Source organism: Lepus europaeus, chromosome 7, assembly GCF_033115175.1.
Source record: "Lepus europaeus isolate LE1 chromosome 7, mLepTim1.pri, whole genome shotgun sequence".
NCBI classification, from domain to species: Eukaryota; Metazoa; Chordata; class Mammalia; order Lagomorpha; family Leporidae; genus Lepus; species Lepus europaeus.
The window spans coordinates 65,456,592-65,477,750 of NC_084833.1; the positions used below are offsets into that span (position 1 = coordinate 65,456,592).

General features: G+C 66.0%; 1 protein-coding gene across 1 annotated transcript; it reads right to left on the bottom strand.

The window, feature by feature from the left end:
- Window positions 1–1,815: 1,815 nt before the first annotated feature.
- On the bottom strand, window positions 1,816–20,872 carry WNT11 (Wnt family member 11). Its single transcript, XM_062198264.1, has 6 exons — window positions 20,619–20,872; window positions 17,252–17,402; window positions 10,558–10,793; window positions 8,495–8,772; window positions 5,971–6,263; window positions 1,816–2,474 (listed from the first exon to the last, which is right to left on the bottom strand). Exons 2-6 carry the CDS (start codon window positions 17,332–17,334, stop codon window positions 2,300–2,302), a joined length of 1,065 nt encoding a protein of 354 aa, XP_062054248.1. The 5' UTR covers window positions 17,335–17,402; window positions 20,619–20,872; the 3' UTR covers window positions 1,816–2,299.
- Between the last annotated feature and the right edge of the window lie 287 nt (window positions 20,873–21,159).

Consider the following 21,159-nt stretch of genomic DNA (forward strand, 5'->3'; position numbering starts at 1 on the left):
TCAGCGTGGCACGAGGTGGGAGCACGGGGGCCGTGGGAACCCAGAGGACGCCCCGGGCCCAGCTGAGGGTGTCAGGGAGGGCTTCCTGGAGGAGGGAGCCGTTCACCTGCGCCCTGTGAGAAGGCATTAGCCGGCCCCCTGAGGACAAGTACATTAGCTGTGCTCCCCTGTGGCTGCTTTAAAGAGTCCCAGGGTTGTGGGAGCCTGGGGTGGGAGAGAGCCCTTCCACGCAGAGGCTGGGAGGCCTGGTGGAGAGCGTGAAGGCTGGGTGGACTCCAGCAGGGAACAGGGCACCCGGGCCTGCGGGAGCACAGCAGGCGCCCAGAGCTGAGCCGCAGGCGAGCCGCCTGCCTGTGGCTGGAGCACAAGGGCGGCCTGGGGAGGCACCGGACGGCACTTGTGGCTGTAAGAGCCGCCTTGTGTGCCCGCCCGGGACCTTAGGGAGGGTGCTTGGTCCCAGTGGAGCCTGTGGAGCAGGGGAAGAGGCCTGAGCCTCAGGGACCGGAGCTCCAGGAGACCGAGGCTGGCGCCGCCCAGCGGCTCCACTCCCCGCCCTGTGGAAGCCCCGCCCCGTGGAGCCCCCAGCCCCCAGCCCCTTATCAGCTCTGTGAGCACAGGAAAGGCCCTCCCCACCTCTGAATTTCCTCATCTGCAAACAGCAGAGATTTATCTTCCTGCTCCTTCCAGCCTGGATTCTGTCTCTGCCCCCGCCGCCCACCCCCCACAGCCACAGAAGCCGCCCTCTTCCCACCCCCTGGATTGGCCAGCCCTGGGGCTGCGTCCACGGCATCCCACCCCTGGGAATGCCTGCTGCACCCCCCACACACACACACATCCTGCCCAGGCTCTGAGGCCCCGCCCCATGCCGCCCCTCCTCATGCTGTCTCCAGCTGCGGCCTAGAGTTCTCTTAGGTGCTGGGGTTTGGGCGGTCACCCCACAGGCGGAGCAAGGTATGCCTCCACTGGGGGGGCAACTGTGGCCAGGCACTGAGGGCGCCCCACTTGTCACCCCCATGCTTATCAGGGCCGGCGTCGTGCAGGAAGCGATGCTGAGACTGGGGTGGCACTACAGTCCCTGTGCTCCCTCTCCACCTGCCCGACCTCCAGGGTGAGGGTGGCCCGTCCCCAGCCCTGGCCTCTCCCCAGCCCTTCTCTCGAGGGGGGCCGGGCTCCTCAGAATTCCCCCTTGAAGCCGGATCCGCATGGCAGTCCCTCGTGTCCACACTGGAGCCCCGAGCCCCCCTCCGCCCCATCTACTCGGACTCGGCCCCGCCATCCTTCCAGAGGCTCCGGCTGAAACCCAGGCAGTCTCCCCCAGCCCTCCTTCCCCTCACCCCACGCGCAAAAAGAGGCCAAATCCTGTTGGTTCCACGTCCAAAACAGAGCCAGAAGCCAAGCTCCCGCACAGATGGCCTCAACCACAGCCACACCGTTTTACAATGGGGAAACTGAGGCTGGGGAGCACGGGAACCCCACTGGGGCCAACTCCTGGGGTGGGGGGATGGGGGATTCTCTTGCAGGGAGCTGAGCAGTGCCCGCGCCTGCGTGTGTGTCCCTGAGGAACAAAGATGCTGCCAGCCGGGCTTATGTTTCAAGACATCTGTCCTTGCCCTTGACCAAGAGATCTCTCAGGGGGACCAGGGCCAGGGCGGGCGGGCGGTGCGGGGACATCAGTCAGAGGCCGCCTTGCCCGGAAACCGCGGAGTCCCCGCCAGCCCCGGGTCACCCGAGGAAGCCAGAAACTGCAGGGGCGGGCTCGGGGCGGGGGCGCACTCAGCATTTATTTCATACAGCTGTTTTAGAGGCTTGTTTAAAATATAGATCATTATATATATATTTATAGATTTTTATATATATATAAAATATATAAAGAGGAATTGAGGCCAAGCCACCCCAAAGAAAAAGCAATGATTTATAAATATTTCTGTAGCTCCCACACCCCAGAGGAAGAAAAGAGAAAAAAAAATGTACAACCCAAACTAGTGGTTCCATGTGGTGGGCCCTCGGCGGGGCCGGGGAGCTGTGCGCACCCCTGCCCGAGCCGGGCTCTCTCCAGTCTCCCCGGTGCCACGCCCGACTCCTTGGAGCAGCCTGGAAGGCAGCATGGGGGCACCGCAGGGCCCCCGCTGCCAGGCTATTTTTAAGCCTGTCGGTCTCCTTTGAATTCCGGGCCTTCCTTCCAGAGTGGCCAGGCCCCCGGGTGCTGGTGGCTTGCAAGTGGCCTCCCGCGCCTGCCCAGCACCTGGTCTTCGAATCCACGGGGCGTCTCGGGAGGGCAGGGCCGGCCGCCCCCGCGGCCTCACTTGCACACGTAGCGCTCCACGGCGCGCTCACAGCGGCGGCATGTCACGTAGCAGCACCAGTGGTACTTGCAGTGGCACCGCTCCACCACGTGGTCCGTGTAGGGGTTGTAGCCGCGCCCACAGCACATGAGGTCACAGCTGTCGCTGCCATTCGACGTCTTGTTGCACTGCCTGCGGGGGAGGGCAGGCCGGTGAGCGCTCACGGCCCCTCTTGGAAGGGCCGAGGGGGGATGCTAAGCCATCCTCCTACCCGAGCCACTGCTGGCTTTCCCTGTATTTCCAATAAGCTGCTATCCAATTACAGGGCTGTTTTTGCTTTCTTGGAGATGTCTTTTTTGGTTTCTGCTTTTTTTTTTTTTTTTAAGATTGATGGATGGATCGATTTGAAAGGCAGAGTGAGTCGGCCCCGTGGCACACTAGATTAATCCTCCGCCTTCAGTGCCTGCGTCCCATATGGGCGCCGGTTCTAGTTCCAGTTGCTCCTCTTCTAGTCCAGCTCTCTGCTGTGGCCCAGGAAGGCAGTGGAGGATGGCCCAAGTCTTTGGGCCCCTGCACCCGCGTGGGAGACCCCAAAGAAGCTCCTGGCTCCTGGCTTCAGATCAGTGCAGCTCCAGCCATTATGGCCGTTTGGGGAATGAACCAGCGGGAGGAGGATCTTTCTCTCTGCCTCTTCTTCTCACTGTCTGTAACTCTATCTCTCAAATAAATAAATAAAATCTTTTTTTTTTTTTTTAAGGCAGAGGGATAAGAGGGAGTAAAGTAGAAAGTTCTTCTACCACTGGTTCACTCCCCAAATGGCTGCCATGGCCAGGCTTGGTCCAGCCCAAAGCCAGGAGTCCAGAACTCTACCCAGGTCTCCACACAGGTGGCAAAGTCCCAGGCTCCTGGGCCATCCTCTGCTGCCTTCCCAGGCCATGGCAGGGAGCTGGAGTGGAAGCAGAGCGGCCGGCACTCCGATATGGACATGGGCGTTTGTGCTACCAGCCTGTGTACCACCCCGGACTCCATGCATTCATCTTTACTGATCACAAATGTCAAGATCAGTTTTGCAGTTAGAATCCCAGGGCAAATCCAGAAGCACCCACAGCTGCACTGAGGGCCAGGCCTCCAGGGCCCCAGGGGCCTCAGGCTCAGGGGGTCTTGGGGCCACCTGCTCCTGCGGGACGGGCACTGCCTGCCAGTCAATGACCCCACTGCTCACGCTCCCCCGGGAGCCTGGGGAGAAGCAGGTTTAAACTCAGAGGTGCCCACCCCAAGGCCAGTGCTCACTCTCCCTGCCTGCCCACTGCCCCAGGCCTGCCAGGGGCTGCCACGCTTCCCAAACCCCTCCCGCGGGCCCTGGGAACCGGAAGTATCCTGGGTCACCATCGGTCCTGTCTGCTGAAGATGCCCGTTCAGACCGGCGGTCCCTCTGGCTGCCTTGAGGCCTGGGCGCCGGGCAGGGACAAAAGGGCCCCCGTGGCCGTGTGGACAGGGAAGTCCCAGAAGGTATGAGGTGGGCAAGCCCTAGGGGCCACTGCATCCAATCGTGGAAACCAGGGCACAGAATACAGAGGGAGCATGCCCAGCACGAGCATGGGGTCTGTGGGTGTGCAGGAGGGCTCCCTGGAAGAGGGGGTTCCCCTGGAACACGCAGAGGAGGGGGAAGGATAGGGCACAGGAACAGCCCCAGGAGAGGCCGGGGAGGAGGAGGCAGGGAGAGGCCCAGCCCGGGCTGGGAGGAGGCAGCGCCTGCGTCACAGGTGAGGGCAAGCCAGACAGACCTGCTTCCAGCCCCGGCTCTGCTGCGCTGGGCCTGTCGCTCAGGGCTGTCACTCTGCCCCTCTGTGCTTGTTCAGCTGCTCAACACCTGCACCCATGAGTCCCCACAGCCCCGTCGTGTTCTGGGCCAGACCAGGCCTGAGGCGGTGGCCGGGACCAGCGGCTGGGGATCCAGGAAAGGCCGTGGCAAGAAGGCCGGGGTCTGGGAGGGTGGCTGTTGACGATGCCTCAGTTGCCCGGAGATGGAGGTGAGGAGGGCAGCAGGTGCCCTCCCTGGCTGGGGGGCCAGCCCTAGAGTGACACCACTGTGCACACGCCTTGCACGGCTCATAAAACTCACCCACACACAACCCTCTGCACCCCCACATCCCCCAACCTAGCCCATCCCGCATCTCCCTTCCTCCAGGAAGCCCCCCTTTGATGTCGAGGCTGAGTCAGGCCCCTCTGTGCTGCCCTTGCTCCTGGGGTTCCCTCTGCCACAGCCCCCACTCCCTGTGACTGCCAGAACCAGGCGGAGTAGCAGGTGACCTGCAGCCCCACGGAGCAGGGCGAGGGCAGGGGTCACCGTTGCAAGCCCCCGAGACACAGGGGTCACTTGTTCCTGCAGCCAGAGCCCCTGAGGACTGAGGGAGCCTGTGGAGGCAGGCTGAGACAGAGGGGGCGGGGGTGGCATGGGGGCAAGTCCCAGGGCACGGAGGGACCGGTGGCACTGATGGCCTGAAGGCAGGAGGGAGACTGGCTGGCCCTGCACAGGGAGAAGCTGGGGGAGTGACACTGGAATGACTAAGCTGACTAAGCCTGTGAGCTGGGGCCAGCACGCCCATTGCACAGATGGTGAGACTGAGTCCCAGAACAGCGAAGGGTTTGCTCAGGTTCACACAGCTAGGAGGCCATGCCCGTCCTGGTATACACACACACAGCCGCTCACAGATCCAGGGAGTCCCCTGCCTTGGGGTCCTCTGTGATCTCCCCAGTCCCTGTGTGTTCCAGAAGCGGCCGCCTCCTCCCATCACACCCTCCCGGCTGCCTGGGCACAGACTCTCAAGCTCCGGCCCCTCCCCCGGGCCTGACCCGCTCCACCCTCACTGGGCCCGACCCCCTCCATGTGGCCTCCAGATGGGAGCCCGGGGCCTCCTCACTGAGCCCCCCAGCCGGCCCTCCCCCGCCGGAGGCAGGAACACGGCTTCGGAGGAAGCAGATGCTGGCCGGACACCAACAATGTGCCAGACACGTTCGCACACACCCGCGCTCGGCTTCAGGCTGCTCCGAGCCCTGCGCACACTGGCTCGCCGGCTCCCTGATGGAAGAGCTCCCGGGGCAGACGCCTCCGGGGGAACTCGCTGCACCAGGCCCTGGGCCACGCGGGGGCCTCGGCGCCTTGAGGACGTCCTGTGCTTGTGAATCAGAGGGCAGCGAAACACTCCTCCCGGGACCCACGCTCAGGACTGGCCCTCTGCAGAGCCCACGCCTCCCTGGCACGCCGGGCTGCAGCCACGTGGGCTCCCTGCCTCTCTCCTGCGCCGGGGCCAGCTGTGCGCACCCCCAGCCTGGCTCAGACACACAGGGTCCCCGGAAGCCCCGGCGCCTGAGAAGGGCTCACAGCAGCGGTGGCGGCGGGGGATGAGAGAGGAGGCAGGAGGCCCTCATTCAGTGCTGCAGCTTTGCCGGGAGCCCCTGGGCTGGCCGCCGCCCCCGCCCCTTGCACCTGCCGATGGCACGCCCCCTCCTCTGCTGGGCACCCACTTCCTGGCCAGCAGCCTCTTTCCCAGCGAGCCAGCGTCCCTTCCCACGGGGGACGGTGGGGCTCCTGCCAGCCTCCACTGCAGCGAGAGGTACAGCCAGGCCCCCCAGGCCCCGGCCCCTCCCCACGGCATCCCCCAGACGCCGGCTGAGGACAGGCCCTTACCTGTCCTGGGTCCCGTGGGAGCCCACCTTCTCGTTCTTCATGCAGAAGTCGGGCGAGCTCTGCAGGTACACGAGCTCCGAGTCCTTCACAGGCCGGATGTCCAGGTCCTTGGGCACCAGGTGCTTGCGGGTGCCCATGGGTTTGTGCACCACCTTGGTGGCCGACAGGTAGCGGCTCTTGAGGTCAGCGGCCACATCCCGCAGCTCCTGCAGCCCCTTCCAGCAGGTGCGGATGGAGCAGGAGCCCGACACCCCGTGGCACTTACACTTCACTTCCAGAGAGGCACGCAGAGCCTGCAGACAGGGGAGGGCGCTGGGCTGGGCGGCCACAGCCTCCTCCGGGGCCTGGCTGCCCTGGGGGCCCCGGCCCTACCCACTGTGTGGCTGGGGGCGGGCAGGGAGGCAGGGCCCGCTCTGGCCTCCAGGGGGCGAGCTTTTGCTGGCACGCAGGGTGCTGCCGTGGGTCTTCCTCCCACAGGGGGGCAGTGGGGAGGGCAGGGGCAGTGGCATTTGCAAGGACAACAGCACCTGTCACAGGGCGCTTCCCTTCCACTTTAAGGAGAGACAGGGCTCATGCCCAGGGCTGCACAGCCAGGAAATCCTGGAGCTGGGATTTGAACCCGGAGTGAAGGTGACCCCAAAAGCCATGGCCCTGAAATGTCCCACACAACCGGGGCTCACTAAACGCTTGCTGGAAAGAGGGAGAGAGGCAGCAAAGGAAGGCAGGGCGTGGGGAGGACTGGGGACAAGCGCGGGAGGGAGGGGGCACGGGGAAAGCTTGGGGACACCTTCCTGCCCATGGCGCGAGGGCTCACCCGAGCAAGCACCGGCCACTGCAGCAGGCCCTGATTCCTGGTGGCCGAGTGTCACCAGGGTGACCCGTACAAGACGGGCTGTGAGCTGGCACAGTGAAGTCAGTTTCAGTTCTGAAAAACGTGCTGCAGCGGGGACTGGAGCAGAGAGGGAGGCTCGGGGGCGTGGGCAGGCTCCAGCCCTGGCTTCAGGAATGACTCGCTCCCCACCCCCAGGCCTCAACTTCCCCGTCTGTCCCGAGAGGCAGGAGGTAGGTGCCTGCAGTTCTGCCTTTCACATGAACCAGCACATGGCTACCGCTGTGCAGACCTGCCCCCCCCCCCGTCACTTGGGTCCACCTGCATCAGAGGGTTGGGGAAACTGAGGCAGAGTAGGCGGGAACTTGCCCAGAGCCACTCCGGGAAGGAGGGAGCTGGCCAAAGTCCTGAGGCTCCTGCCCCCCTCCCCAGGGCCCGCAGGAGGAGACCCAGGGAGTGTCTGGGTGTAAAGTCTGGAATTTGCCCCGCAAGCATCGGGCACACCTGAGCCACCAGGGAAACAGACGCCACGTGCAATCCTTGGTCTAAGGGGAAGGGGCCTGGAGCTGTGCCAATGCCCGGCGCACCGAACCCATCTAATCCTCACGCAGCTCCGCACATGGTGGCCAGGGGGCCCTGATGTGGCCTCTTTGGACTGCCTGGGGTCCAGGGCTGTGCCCTGGCAGCAGGGGACTGCAGCTGGTCCTAGGGTGGAGTGAAGGAGGCTGGGCTCCAGGATGGGTGCTGATCAAAGGCTCCCCCTGGGCTTCCAAGGGCGCGGGGGGCAGGTGGCCAGGCCTGGGAGACTTGAGTCCTGAGTCCCTGACCAGGCTCTGCTACAGACCCACGGTGTGATTTGGCCTCAATGTCCCTAACTGGCCAAGAGTGGCCCAGAAGGTTCCCAGTGAGAGACAGCCAGGACACAGCAGCCCCTGGACTTGGAGCCCACGGCCTCATCCGGGACTTCTGCAAGATGGGGCTAACGGTGCAGAGGGGAGTGTGCGAGAAGGCAGTGCTGGGGGAGGAGCCAGCCGCGCCCTCACCTGGGAAGAGGGGGCAGCACACCTGGCCCAGGGGGAGAGAACCTGTCGGCCGCCGGGCGGTGTCTGCAACACCGACTCCTGCGGATTTGCCTCCTTCTCCACTTCCAACAAACCAGAGGTGCGCTCATCCACTACGCATTCACCCGCCCGACCTTGCTGGAATGAGGACAGTAATAGGCGTTGGGGGAATCTGTGCTGGGGGGGCTGGGCTGGGCCTGGCTGGGTCCCTGGTCAGCCCCAGGAGATGACTCTGCTGCCCACGGCCCTCTCCACGCCCAGAGGAAGAGTTGGCGGGACACCAGACTCCCACCGTTACCCAGATGGAACAACTGAGGCCAGAGAGGAGGGGATGTGCCCAGGGTAGCTCCTCAGTGAGCTCCGCGCCACGGCCAAGGCCAGAACTCAGAATCCCTGGTTCCTAGCTCAGTGCTCCTTCTGCTCAGACAACCCAAATCCTAGTGGGCTGCCTGGAGGAGGAGGCAGGCAAGCCCCAAGCAGTTGGAGGGGGAAGAGCTGAGGGAGGTCGGAGGCACATCAGGTGTGGGCCGACCAGGGCCCGATCCCCCCACCCCCATCGGGGCACACAGGGTGGACCCTTTCTGGGCCAATGGCACAAGCACAACCATCTGGGGTGGGTGGGGTGGGTGGTTACCTGTCTCCCCACTTCACTGTTGTGTAGACGCATCAGTTTATTGGCTTGGGATCCTGTTTTTTTCACCTTCATAGGAGCATCGGAAAACTTGGCCCCCATGAGGAGCCCGTAGCTGAGGTTGTCCGCACATCCTCCCCAGCGGTTCCCAGGCCCGGGTGGCTCACCTGGGACGGGGCCGCAGGAGCAGCCGGGCAGGTCGCCAGAGGTGCAGGCCCGGGCGATGGCGTGGCTGATGGCAGCCGCCGACAGCGCATACACGAAGGCCGACTCCCGGGTCCCTGGGGTTGGGGAGCCGGTCAGCCGGGCGGGGGGCTGAGCCAGGAATGGGACCCCACCTCCCCCTCCGCGCCCCTCCCCCCGCCGTGGAGTCAGCCAGGACAGGGCTGGCACTAGAGCCGTCAGCCTGTTACCCCCCCACCCAGTCCCCCACAAACACACGGCCAGGCACGGTCACTCACAGGGCCCACAGGCACGGCCCCGGCCCCGCACACTCACAGCGCTGTCCCTTCTGCTCGGGGCTCTTGTCAGAAACGGAGGCCCAGGCCCCGGGCCCAGCAAGGAACGGGGGGCAGCCCAACGGCCTGGGGGCTTCAGCTGTGGCCCCCAGAAACATGCCGGCAAGGGGCCCCCACTCTCTGGAAGCCTGAGTTTATGCAGACATAAGGTCTTGGGCCAGCCCTGGGGCATAGCTGGTTAAGCCTCTGCCTGCAGTGCCGGCATCCTACACGGGCACTGGTTCGAGACCTGTTCACTCCACTTCCGATCCAGCTCCCTGCTAGTGTGCCTGGGAAAGCAGTGGAAGATGGCCTGAGTGCTGGGGCCCCTGCATCTAGACCCAGATGGAGTTCCAGGCCCCTAGCTCCGGCCTGGCTCAGTTCTGGTAGTTGCAGCCATCTGGGGTATAAACCAGCGGATGGGAGAGCTCTCTGTCTCTCCCTCTCTCTGTAACTCTGCCTTTCAAATAACTAAACCAATCTCATTTTATAGAAATGGAAACCAGGTCTTTGCTGGTGTATGGCACTAAGGCGAGGCTGTACTGGGTCGGGGCAGAGGGGTCCCCAAGGCCAGTGGCTGGTGTCCTTCTAAGAGGGCATTTGGGGTGCACAGATACCTGAGGGGAGACCGCCACAGCCCTGCAACAGCAGAGCGGGAGGGGACGCAGCCACAAGCCAAGGTTGCCCAGGACTCACGGCCAGCAGTAGAGGCCGGAAGCCGGCAAGGAGGCCCCTTCCTGGAGCACAGCCCCGCGGGGCCTGGACCTCTGCCGTCCGGCTCCAGACGTGGGCGGCAAGGCGCTGCTCTGCTGGAAGCCAGTCAGTTTCGGGGGCACAGTGGCAGCTGCCCCAGGGAAGGAATCTGCAGACCCCGCCGACTGGCTCTGGGTGTCCTGGCCGGGATGAGGCCCAGCACTCCTCCAGCGAGTCCCTTCCGTGCCCTCTGGAGCCTCGACTGCCTTAGCCGTAGGAGCAGGTGGCTGCTCCAGGCCAGCGATTCAGGAAGGAAGGGAGCTTTGCCGAGTGCTGCGCAGCCATCGGCTGTACTCGGACCCTTGGCCTCTGCCCGCCCAAAGCCTATCTCCATGGGGCCCCAAACCTAGCCCAGAAGCCACCTTCTCCAGGGAGTCTTCACCGAGACGTTCTTCTGTCCCTCTCCTCTCTAGGGATAGTGGCACAGGACTTTCAGTCGGCCTGGCCTGGGATCACCTGGGCACACCTGTCAGCCCCCGAGGGTTCTCACTGTACGCTCCCCTTCAAGGAGCTCCCCTGCACCTGACCCTCAGCAGAGCAGGTGGCAACCAGGGGGCGCGGTGCAGGTGCCGCTCACTCCTTCACTTACACATTCAGGGCACGTGTGTGTTTGTGCTGTCATTCACAACCCTGGCACGGACTAACTGTCCAGGTATTGATGCTCGGCCCTGACTCACTCATCCACCTGTACGGCCCTCCATCCGTGGCCACGTCCATCCGTCCTCACTCCGTGCACTCACCCACCCACCTGTCTAAACACACACGGATTTACGCTGCAGCCATCCCGGCCCCGCCGCCCGCACCCGCAGCCCCTACCTCTCTCCAGGTCGAGCAGGTAGTTGGGGGCGCGCTCGATGGAGGAGCAGTTCCAGCGCATGTCAGCGAAGGCCCTGCGGCAGGCCTTCATGACCTCGCGGGCGGCGCGCACGATGGTGTGCATGAGCTCCAGGTTGCTGCGGCACAGCTGCACCTGCGCAGACACCAGGCCCTCCAGACGCTTGCAGTGCTGCGTCTGGTTCAGCGCCAAGTCTTCCGGCGTCTTGGACAGCGCCCTGCACACCGCCGAAAGGCAGCCGCCAACAGAAAGAAAGACAGGGCTGTGAGGAGCCAAGAGGGCCTGCACCTGCCCTCCTGGTCCCAGCTTTCCCCTCAGGGGACCCCCCCGGGGCCAGGTAACTGGGAGGCAAAACGCCACCTGGCAGAGCCATGGGTTGCTTCTCAACCCTGTGTGACCTGGGGGACATCACTGCCCGTCTCTGGACCTCAGGCCCTAACCCTAACAGGATTCCAAGTCTCATGAGCAACACACTAACAGCAGCCGACCTACAGCTCACGGCGCACTCACATGGCGCCGCTGTTCATCGCTCGGTCAACACTGCGCCGTCACGACCGGCAACCACGCTCACTGCCGGGTTATCACAGTCGTGACCTTGACTCGTACTATTAACCGAGCGCAACACCGGTCAGGGACTTCCCATCCCTGCTCCGGCTCACTGCTAAGGTCATCTTTCAGGCTGTAAAGTCTCAGATCCATGGGAGGACTGAAGAGCCTCTGGACTCGGGGACAGTCTGGAGCTAGGGAAACTGAGTCTCTGCTCGACGCAGCCGTGAACTTGCTATATGACCTCAGTACTGCACCGCCCCTCTCTGGGCCTCGGCGACCACACCTGTAAAATGTGTTTCTCAGACTGGGTTCTGGTGAGACGCTTACTCCAAGAAAAGGGCTCTTGGGGACGTGCGGTGTGGACAGTCGCCACGCATGCTGACGCTTCAAAGGTCCTGAGAAGACCCGCAGGGCAGCACAGGGAACACAGAGCCCCTCCCTGGGCAAGCGCTGGCCTCACCCATGCTTGGGGAGGTGGGGCCAACCCTGATGACATCACAGGGCCCAAGGGCCTCCCAGCTGCTGCTCTGGGCTCAGGGTTCCACGGCTCTGGCACCAGGTCCTTCCTGGACCTGCCATCCTCTCAGGCCGTCACCAAGGAGCAGAAGGACCTCACAGCCCCAGGGGACTCCTCACAGTCTCATCCCCTGCTGCCAGCCACAGCAGACGGGCCTCTGGAACCCAGAGACCTCAGCGGCTCAGCAGAGACCCTGGAGAGACACAGGGTCCAGGAGAGAGCACGCTGCAGTCCTGTCTGGGGGCCCCAGATGCTGACCTCATCATACAGGCAGAGGCGGAGACCTGGGGTTCACAGCCAGGGCTGGAGAGACCCCCAGCTCCCCGGCTCTGTGCTCCCATCAGCCTCCTGGCAGTGTCTCGGGGGTGAGGTCTGACATGGCTCGGCGCAGGCTCCGCGCCTGGCGGATGCGCCGTGGTCAGTGCTCAGTGACAGAAGCCATGACGACCACCGCCTCAGTGGCCTTCCCTGCCCGTGGGTGGCCTCCCTTGTCCAGCCGGTCAAGGCCAAGGGCTTCCTCACGCCAGGAATGCCCCTCCCCCAGCTCCTGGACCTGGAGGAATACATGTTCTCGCCCACTCACTGGAGAAATAAAGTGCACCTCCTGTGCTCACTTGGTAATGAACATGACCTAGGCCCTCTCTTCAAGGAGAGCCTAAGAGCTGGATAAACTGATCAACGGCGACAGGCAGGGAAAGCGCCCCAGCTCTGAGTGCCAGCTGTGGGGCCGACAGAAGTTACCCAGCCCTTCTGGCCTCAAGTCACCATCTGCTATGAGGAAGTGATCATGTCTCCTTCCGAAGGCTACGGCGAGACCTAAGTAAGATGTGTGCAGAGTGTGAAATACTCATGGGGTCTCCCCGCTCACTGGAGCAGAAGCTGGGTTCCAGCCCAAGTTCCGCCCTCCATGCGCCGTTCGAACTGCTGCCCCTCCCTGAGCACCAACTAGCAAACAGTCACCCCAGGGGCTGGCGAGCGCTGGGAGAGACGACGCGACACGTGCCCCAGGAAGCACTCACACTTAACAGACCTCCTCCTGCTTCTCACGCTGCCCAGGGACCTTGGAAGCAAGCCCGGGCCAGTGGCAGGGCACCACAACCCAGCCTGCTGGAGCAACCATGGTGTCCTGCGCAGTGGGCCCTGCTGCGGTCCATCCCAGCCCCGCCCACCGAGAGCAGGGACAGAGCTGGATGCCAGGGTCCTGCACGGGGCTGGCCAGGAGCGGCCTTAGCACGGCTTCTGGTGAGCCACTCTGCTCTTCCCTCCCCGGGGACCAGCTGTCTAAGTCCTCGCAGTCCTTGCTGGGTGGGCTTTGGCCACACCAAGGCCAGCGTTATGGCCTCGGTGGGCTTCTGGGCTGTAGGCAGCCTCTCCACTTCCACCCAGCAAACAATGTGCAGAGCTGCTGGGATGGAGCAGCCCCCATCTGGGCACTTCTCAGCTCCCAGAGCCTCTCACTGCACCCCTCGGGGTGGGGGTGGGGGGCTGGACCAGACTACCCCCTCTTTGCACAAATGAGGGCATTGAGGCTGGGCCCAGCATCCTCCAGCCAGTCACAGCACCCCTCCGCAGCAGGGGGTCGGTCCCTCCCAAGGGACACAGCCTTTCCTGCCCAGGGCGCCTGTGCTCTGCATGGGGCCAGGCGCCCACGGCTTGTCCCGGGCCTGCTCTGCCCTTCACCTTGGCTGGGCTTTCTTCGCTGGCCTCTGAACCACTCTCTCAGTTCTCATCCCTTTTGCTGGCTGCTGTGTCTCTGGGGCAGGGGCGCTGTCTACACCCCTGGAGCCTGCAGCTGGGTCCCAGCGGCAGGGAGAGGAGGTGCTCTGAGTGCACCCCCCAGGACAGGGCCCGGACTCCCCCTGGCAGCTGTGTTGGAGGTGCCTGGAGGACACAGGGCAGTGCAGAGCCAGGGCCCCGCCCTAGGGGCCAAGGGAGCCGCTGGCTGGGGCGGGAGTGCCAGCAGCGTCCACAGGAGCAGGCAGGTGGAGGCAGCCGACTCCACTCCAGGGGAGGGCCAGGCGCTCGTCTGGTAATTAGCGGTAATGACCGCTTGGAACTAAATCCCCCTTGGGGAGGTAATCACGGATTAGGGCGGGCGCGGGGGAGTTGCCTGCATGGACTTCTCTCTGGCTGCCTCCCTCTGCAGACCCCCTAATTGGAAACATTTTGCTTTGTTGGAGTGGGGGGGAGAGCATGGGGGAGAGGGTGGAAGAAAGGACAGGAGGGGACAGAGAGTTCACGGCGAGGCCGTCCCGCGGCGCCTCTCATTCAGGGTGTCCAGGCTCTCCTGGGACAGGCTGTGGCTCGGCCACTCATGCACCACATGACCTTGGGCAAGTCGCTGCCTCTTATCAGCCTGTTTCCCCATCCACAGTGTTCAGTGCATGACCAACACACCCCCGGCCTGGGTGGTCCTCCCTCCCCAAGGCCTCCGCGCAGGGCCATGTCACCTCCTGCTGGCTCCTCCACTCTCCCCAGCCTGCCACTGAGTTGCTTTCCTGGTTCTGTGGGCAGCCGTGAGGTCCATGGCCCAGGCCGTGCGGTCCATGGCCCAGGTGAGGCCCCTTCCAAAATCAGCCCCCTGCCGGCACCTGCCCTGGTCAGCATCCCTTCCTAGGCCACGGCTCGGGCAGCCTCCAGTGGGCTCCTGTAAGAGACCTGGGCCCTGGTCTCCCTCTGTAACTCACACATGACAGAGCCACAGCGCTGGCACCCACCGTTCAGCAGGGCAGGGCTCAGGCACCCCCAGGATCACCCAGAGGTAGGCAGGCCACCTACTGGCGCCGCCCTCCTGGGGAGACGGCTGAGGTCAGCCACGGATGGGGAGGAGGGGCAGGTCCTAACTTCAGTGCCAGGGAGAGAAGGCGCCTGCACCAGGCTGGGCAGCCTGGGGTTCCGCCCCAGGCCCTGCCAGCCCTTGGTAGAAGAGCAGTGGAAGCCAAGGAGACCCTGTTCCCCACGCCAGGCCTCTGCCTGCCTCTGCCACGTTCCACGCGTCATCCTGGTGCCCACGTGGCCTGGCCGACAGGGTGGGATCCAGGCTTCAGGCCACCCAGGCAAGCCCAGCTTCTCCTGTGCTTCCATCTACCCCAGGGTGGCCTTGGGGAGCCGCTCCCTCCTCGCCAAGTCACGATTCCTGTGTTTGGGACCAAGTGTAGGAGCCAGAGCGCCCCAGAGCGGCCCCTCCTGCACTGGCCAACTTCTCCTGTCACCTCCGAGAAGCCTGTCCCAGGTCGAGGGACCGGCCAGCTCCTCTGGAGCTGAGCAAACAGGCTGAGAGGGGCTGAGGTGATGATGGGCTCGGGGCCCGGCTCCCAGCAGGGGCGCTGCCAGTGCAGAGGCTGGGCCTCGGGCCCCAGCCCTGCTCCCGGCCCCCAGCCTGCAGGCAGGAGAGGGAGGGTTTGGGGGCCTTCCTGGCCAGCCTGGGACTGCCCTCGGCCTCTCCTCCCGGGGCAGTGGTAAAGGGGCTGGACCGCCAGACTGGGTTTCCCCCTACCATCTGCTGGGAGCATCTCGGGGCCTGGTGGGCTGTAGCTAAGAGAGGCAGAGCCCCCCTGGCTGGGCTAAGATAAGGGAAGGCTCCCTGGGTTATACCACTGGCAGCCGTGCTCCACTCCAACCCCTCCCCCCAGCCTCCTCCCACCTGCTCAGGCCCCTGGGCACCCACCAGGTGGGCATTCCAGGCCACATCTGGTCAGGTGCCCTTTCATCTCCTGCTCCCTTTCCTAAGCCCGAGACTCCGGATGAGTCCCCAGCCTCCCGCCCCCACCATGCACTTCCCTGTCCCCCACTGCTGGCCGCCTCCTGCCACCCACAGGCCCCATGCCTTCCCTTTCTCTTCTGTGGAATGGGGGTAATGGCAGAGTGAAACCATACACGGACGGCACTCAGAGCAGTGCCCGCCACGCCGCGCGGGCTGAGCGCCCTGTGTGTGTGGAGACATTCAGCACACGGCAGAATATAATCGCTGCTCTTAAACACCACCTCTCCCCCACCCCCTCCGTCCTGCCTCCAGCGAGAGCTTAACTATTACCATGAGGTTTAGCCTCCTGGAGCCCGGCTGCCCCGGGTGCTCGTCCCATAGCCGCCAGCCACCAGCTGCGTGGCCCTGGGGGTTCCTCCACCTCTCTGTGCCTGACTCGCCTCTCTTGGCAAAAGGCAGAGCCTGGGCTGTCACCTCCACGAGGACGGGGACTCCGGCAGCAGTCCGGATGTCTCCAAATCCCCCGCACGCCCACCCCGAGCCCGCCAGGCCTCGTGGCTACCACTGCCTATCCCGCCTAGGAGGCCGGCTCTCCTTGCCACTTAAGATCCCACTGTCCCGCCAAGCCCAGCCCGGCCACCTGCCTCCCAAGGGACCAAGCACTCCTCTACTGGGCTCCGGATTTTCTGTGCGACCATCTCCCCCATGGGGCTGGGGGCTTCTACCCAGAGGGGCGGGGTCCAGGCCCACCGCACAGCCTGCCCGCTAGGGGCCCCTACAATGCTCTGGGCAGCAGCAGAAGGGGTCCCGCTCGCCCATTCGTGTGCCCTTCCCTTCTCTGGACCCCAGTTTCCTCAGCTGGTCGGCCGGGGAGGGGGCGGCTAGGACTCCCTGCCAGCGGCCAGAGCACCCAAGAGCAGCAGGTGGCCGTCTGGGAGAAGCGGCTGCCCCGGGGCGGAGGCCCAGGCCCTACCAGAGCCGCAGCAAGATGGGGCTCCTCTCTCGAGTCACCAATTAATCGATAACCCAGCTCCGGAGGGACGGGCCGGTGACCTCCACACTGTTTGCTGGCAGCCGGCCACTATCTCCTTGTCTTCCAACTAATCCATAGACCCTCCACGCGGGCTCCTCTGCAACGCCCCTAGTCTGTCCCCTGCAGTTTTATCTGCTCAGCTCCCCGCCCCCCACCCCAAGTCCAGAACCGGGTCTCCTACCCCTGGCCCTCTGTTCCAGGAGCCCCCTCCTCCCCACGGCCCCACCTACCAAACCCAGGAGCCTTTTCAAGGCCCCGGGGTACCAGCCCACGGAAAATCTTTGCAGTGCCAGTCCCGAGGGTCGCCCTGCCTCTGCCCCCCCCAACACCTCCCCACACCGGAGTCCCCTAGGACACAGGACACTGTGGAGTTATTTACGGCCTGGGCTTATCTCTCCCGGCCCAGAGGGCAGCTCCTCTGGGAAGGGGCTGGGTTTCTCTCTCCCGGCCCACAGCCCCGCGGAAGGCAGCTTTTCTCCCGCCGGCCCCTCCGTCAGCAGCGCAGAGCCCAGGGAAGACCTGCCTGCACGTGTGCCCAGCGTCTGACGGCGCGGAGGGGCAGCCCGGGGATTCCTGCCTGACTTTGCCACAGGGGGACACTGGGGCTCCGAGACGTGGAGCGCACTGGCCCAAGGTCAGGCGCCAGGACGCCCCCCAGGGTGAAGCGACTGACAAGGAAACACGCGGGAGCCCTGGCAGCCCTGCCTCGCGAGGGCGCCCCTGCGGCGGCGCGGGCACCTCCACCGCCTGCTCCCTCTCCGCAGCCCGGGACAGACGAGCAGGGCGCCGAGACCAGAGAGTGGCTCGCCCACGACCCCCACCGCCACGCCCGGGGGCCCTCCCGCCCCCGGCCGCCGCGGGGTCCCCACTTACAGCCACTTGATGCCATAGCACACGCCGGTGTGGAGCGCCAGGGCGAAGAGCAGAGCCTCGCAGACCTGCGGCCGCGCCCTCATGGTTGCGCGCCGGGCGCCGCGCTCGCACCCTGCAGCCGCCGCGCCGGAGTCCGTCCCGCGCACGCCGCCTGCAGTGGGGAGAGCGGGGGTGGCGGGTTAAGGCGGCGCGCGGGGCGGGGAGGCGTTTATTCAAATTACAAAGGAGGGATCGGCCCGGGGAGGCCGCGCGTCCCTCCCGCCCCGCACGGCCCCGGGGACGCGGCGGGCGCCTGGCTCCAAGAGGAGCGGCCGGCCGAGGGCGTGTCCGCCCAGCGCGGCTCTGCGGGGGCCCGGGCGGCCCGCACAAGGGCCGGGGCCGGCAGAAGCGAGAACCTCGGGAGAGGCGCTCCGAGCAGGCGGCTGGGAGCCACGGCCGCGGAGGGGGTCCCCGGGACGCACACCCAGACCGAAGGCGGACAGGAATGGGCCCTTGCTCTCGGTCATCGCTGCCTTGGCATCTGTCCGTCCCTATGGGGCCTCAGTCTACCCGCTCTGTAAACCGGGGTGATTCGGCCTCTTTAGAAAGAACCTTCGCCTTAACAGCTGCTTTTCCCAGCAGCTCCGTGAACTAGGCACGCTCACTGCGCCATCCCACAAAGGAGAACACTGAGGCCCAGAGCCGTGCGGTGCGCCAGACCAGCTGGCCAGTGAGCGGCGGGTCCCTGCGCGGGGTCCGCTGAGAAGTGGGGGCTCGCCCCTGCACGGACTTCGTGGCCTGGGCAGGGGAGGATGAGAGCGCGCGTGGCGAGGCACTCTGTGCAGTTCAGAGTTCCGGATCTCCGAGGCCCCCGTTAGCTACAAGACTCCGGGGGTTGGGGGGGGGGGCGGCCGCAGGCGGGGCAGGACTGCGGAACCCGGCCGCGCGCGGCAGCCCGCCCGGTGCCCGCGCCAGCCGCCAGGCGGCGCCCTGGCCGCGCAGGAGCCGCTCCCCCGCCCGCCCGCCCGCGGCCCGCCGAGCTGCGCTCTGCTGCTTTTTTTTTTTTTTTTTTTTTTTTTTTTTTTTTTGCTGCTCCTCATTCTCACCTCATTAACTCCCTTCCCAACTTCTTCCAAATTTACCACCACCTGGCGTTCGCCTGGAGTCGCACACGGCCCCAGCCCTTCTCCCTCCGGGAGGGGCAAAGACAAAGGGATTCCTTTCCGCGGGGTTTGGGGCACTGGAGCGCCAGGGGGCTCTGCGGCCGAGCGCAACTCTTCAACCCCGCCTCCCGTCCCCCCCCCCCGCCCCGCCTCGGCCTCAGTCTCCCCTTCCACAAAACCGGGGTGGGCGTCAGCGCACATCTCCCGAGTCCTCCCGGCCTCTCGGGGCCCCGCGACTCTGCGCCCTTGCCCGCGGGCTTCCACGATCACCGGCACGCGGGTTTGCACGTGTGCGGGCACGTCCCGAGCACCGCGAGCATCCCGCATCCCACTGCCTCCTGGCGTTCTTGTGCGCGGCCAGGAGAGCCAGGAAAAGCCCCCGCGCTCGCCGCTCCAGAGGGTCCCCAGCCAGGCACCCAGCAAGCGCTCGCTGCTAACTCACCGACCCAAGGCTGGGGATCTGGGCGGGGCTCTCGGTGGGACTGGGCCCCCCACTCCACGCAGCCCGGATCCAGGCCCTTTGTCTGGCTAGTCCTGGGCGCACCCCGCACTTCTCAGAAAAAGGCCAGCCCAGCGGGGCGTGGGGCGAGTTGTCCAGACTCGGGCCAGTCTCTCTCCGCAGCTCCCACCTCTCCCAGGTGGCTCTTCCAAGCGCCCAGAGTTCCGGGGTGGGAAGAGGAGGGAGACCCGGGCTGCGCGGGCGCAGACCCCCAGCGGGCGACCCGCGTCCGGCCCCTAGGATCACACAGCGGACAGAGACCGGGGGGCTCCAGCTACGCCCGAAGCTTGCCGAGCAGCCCCCGCAATGCCAGGCTTCGCCGCCGCCCCAGCTCGTCGCCGTGGGAGGCGGCGCCTGACCTGGGCCTGTGACTCCGGACGGACTATTCCTGGCCGGTGCGCTAGCGCCCTGGACTGCCGAGCGCCGCGGGTCACCCTCAGCCTGCGTGCGTCTGCGGATCGGGACGCACTCGCGGCGCCGAGTCCCCGGCCCGCCAGGGGGCGCCAGGCGGGGGGGGGGAGGCTGCTGCCTCCCACCGGTGGCACTCGGGGGCAAGTCCCCTCCGCTAACTGGGCCCCTGTATCCGCGTGCCGGGCTGGTGCAGCTTGAGTGCCCTCTGGGTCCTGGCCCTTGTAAAACACACTCGCTGCGCTCAGCCCGGGGCCCGGCCCGGCGCGCAGTGGGGCAGAGTCACAGCGTGGGGTATTGGATGAAACAGCTGCCCCTCCCGCCACGCCGCGGGGCAGGTCCAAGGCGCCCCCTGAAGCCGCGGGCGGGGAGGGGCACGCGCCTGGCCCCGCATCGCGGGCAGGTGGCCACAGGCTTGAGCCGCGGTCTCCGGAAACGTCGCCGACGGCGCGGCCTCCCCTCCGAGCCGCGCTGGCGGGGACTTCGTAGCGCCTCTCCTACCCACGGCGCGCGGGGGTGCTGGGCTGAGAGCCGCAGCGCGCACCGGGGCAGCGTCCACACGGTACGGGAGGCCACCGCCGGCCGGGCCCGCGCAGCGACCTTCGCGATACAAGCAACTGCGCTAGGGTTACCTGCGAGGCCGGCTCGGACCCTCGTCCCAGGTCTCCGAAGATGCGGCTGCTCCGCCGCGGCGCGGGTCACCCGGGACGCGGGTTGTTTGGAACTGGGAACGGTGAGCCGGGCACACGCGGGAACTCTCCCGCGCTACCCCGGGCCCGCCAGGGACACGGGGGCACCCCAGCGCCGGGACGGGGGGGGGGGGGGCGCGGTGTTGTGGGGCTCGCACGCGAGCTTAGCCAGATGTTCAGCGGCTCCAGACTTGCGGCGGGGCCTGGGCCGGGGCTCCCCTCCTCCTCACCCCCAGCCTGAAGCTCAGGTCTGTAAACAAACTCGTTTTTGCCCCTTCCCCCGCCGCCTTGGAGAGCCATTGTCAACCCCAGGCGGCCGCCGCCACCTCCCAGTGTGGTGGGAGCTGCGAGTTCTCTGCGCCTTCAGCCACCCTCTCCCGCCGAGCCTCACTCACGCCCTGGGCGGCGGGATCCAAGACCCCCGGCCCCGGGACGGCTGGGGCGTGACCTCATCCGAGGACCGACTGGGAGGGACGCCGGGGCGAGGAGGGCTGAGGAGGCTGCGGGAACTGCTCAGCGCCCCCAGCCCTCAGCCCCTAGGGCCGCGTCCCCGGGCTCGGGGCTGCTCTCGGTCGCGGAACTCGCGGGTGCTACAGAGCGCAGGTCTGGAGGAGACTCGGTTTGCTTACCCGGGAGTGGGTGCCCTGGGGTCGTGGCGAATGCAAGAAGCGCTGTCCCCTAGGCCTCGGGCGACCCCCGCCCTCACGGGTCCTCCTGAGCGTCTGCAAGCTCCGGCGACCACAGTTCTCGTCTCTGGGCGCTCGCGCTGCGCCGGCCGGTCCGGGAGCCAGGAGCGCGGCTCCCAGGGGGCCCGAGTGCGCTCGGCTGGGCTGGAGGCCGGAGCAGGACGCCAGGGAGCCTGGCAGGCGGCAGCCGGCTCCGGTGCCCCGCGCACTCCGGCGCGCACTCGGAGGGCTCTCCCCTGCGCTCGGCTCCCGGGGCCTGCGCTCGCCCGCTCGCCCGGCGCGATCTCCGGCGCCGGCCTCGGCAAAGGCTTTATAAGGCGCGGGCGGCCGCTTTGATCCGCCCACGTCAGCGCGCCGAGCCCCACCGGGTGGTTGGGCCGCGCGCGGGGGGCGGAGCGGGGTCCCCGCGGACGCCACGGATCCGGCGCCAGCGCTGCGGCTCCTGCGGACTCGGCGCCCCGAGGATTTACGGAGGGGGCTTGCT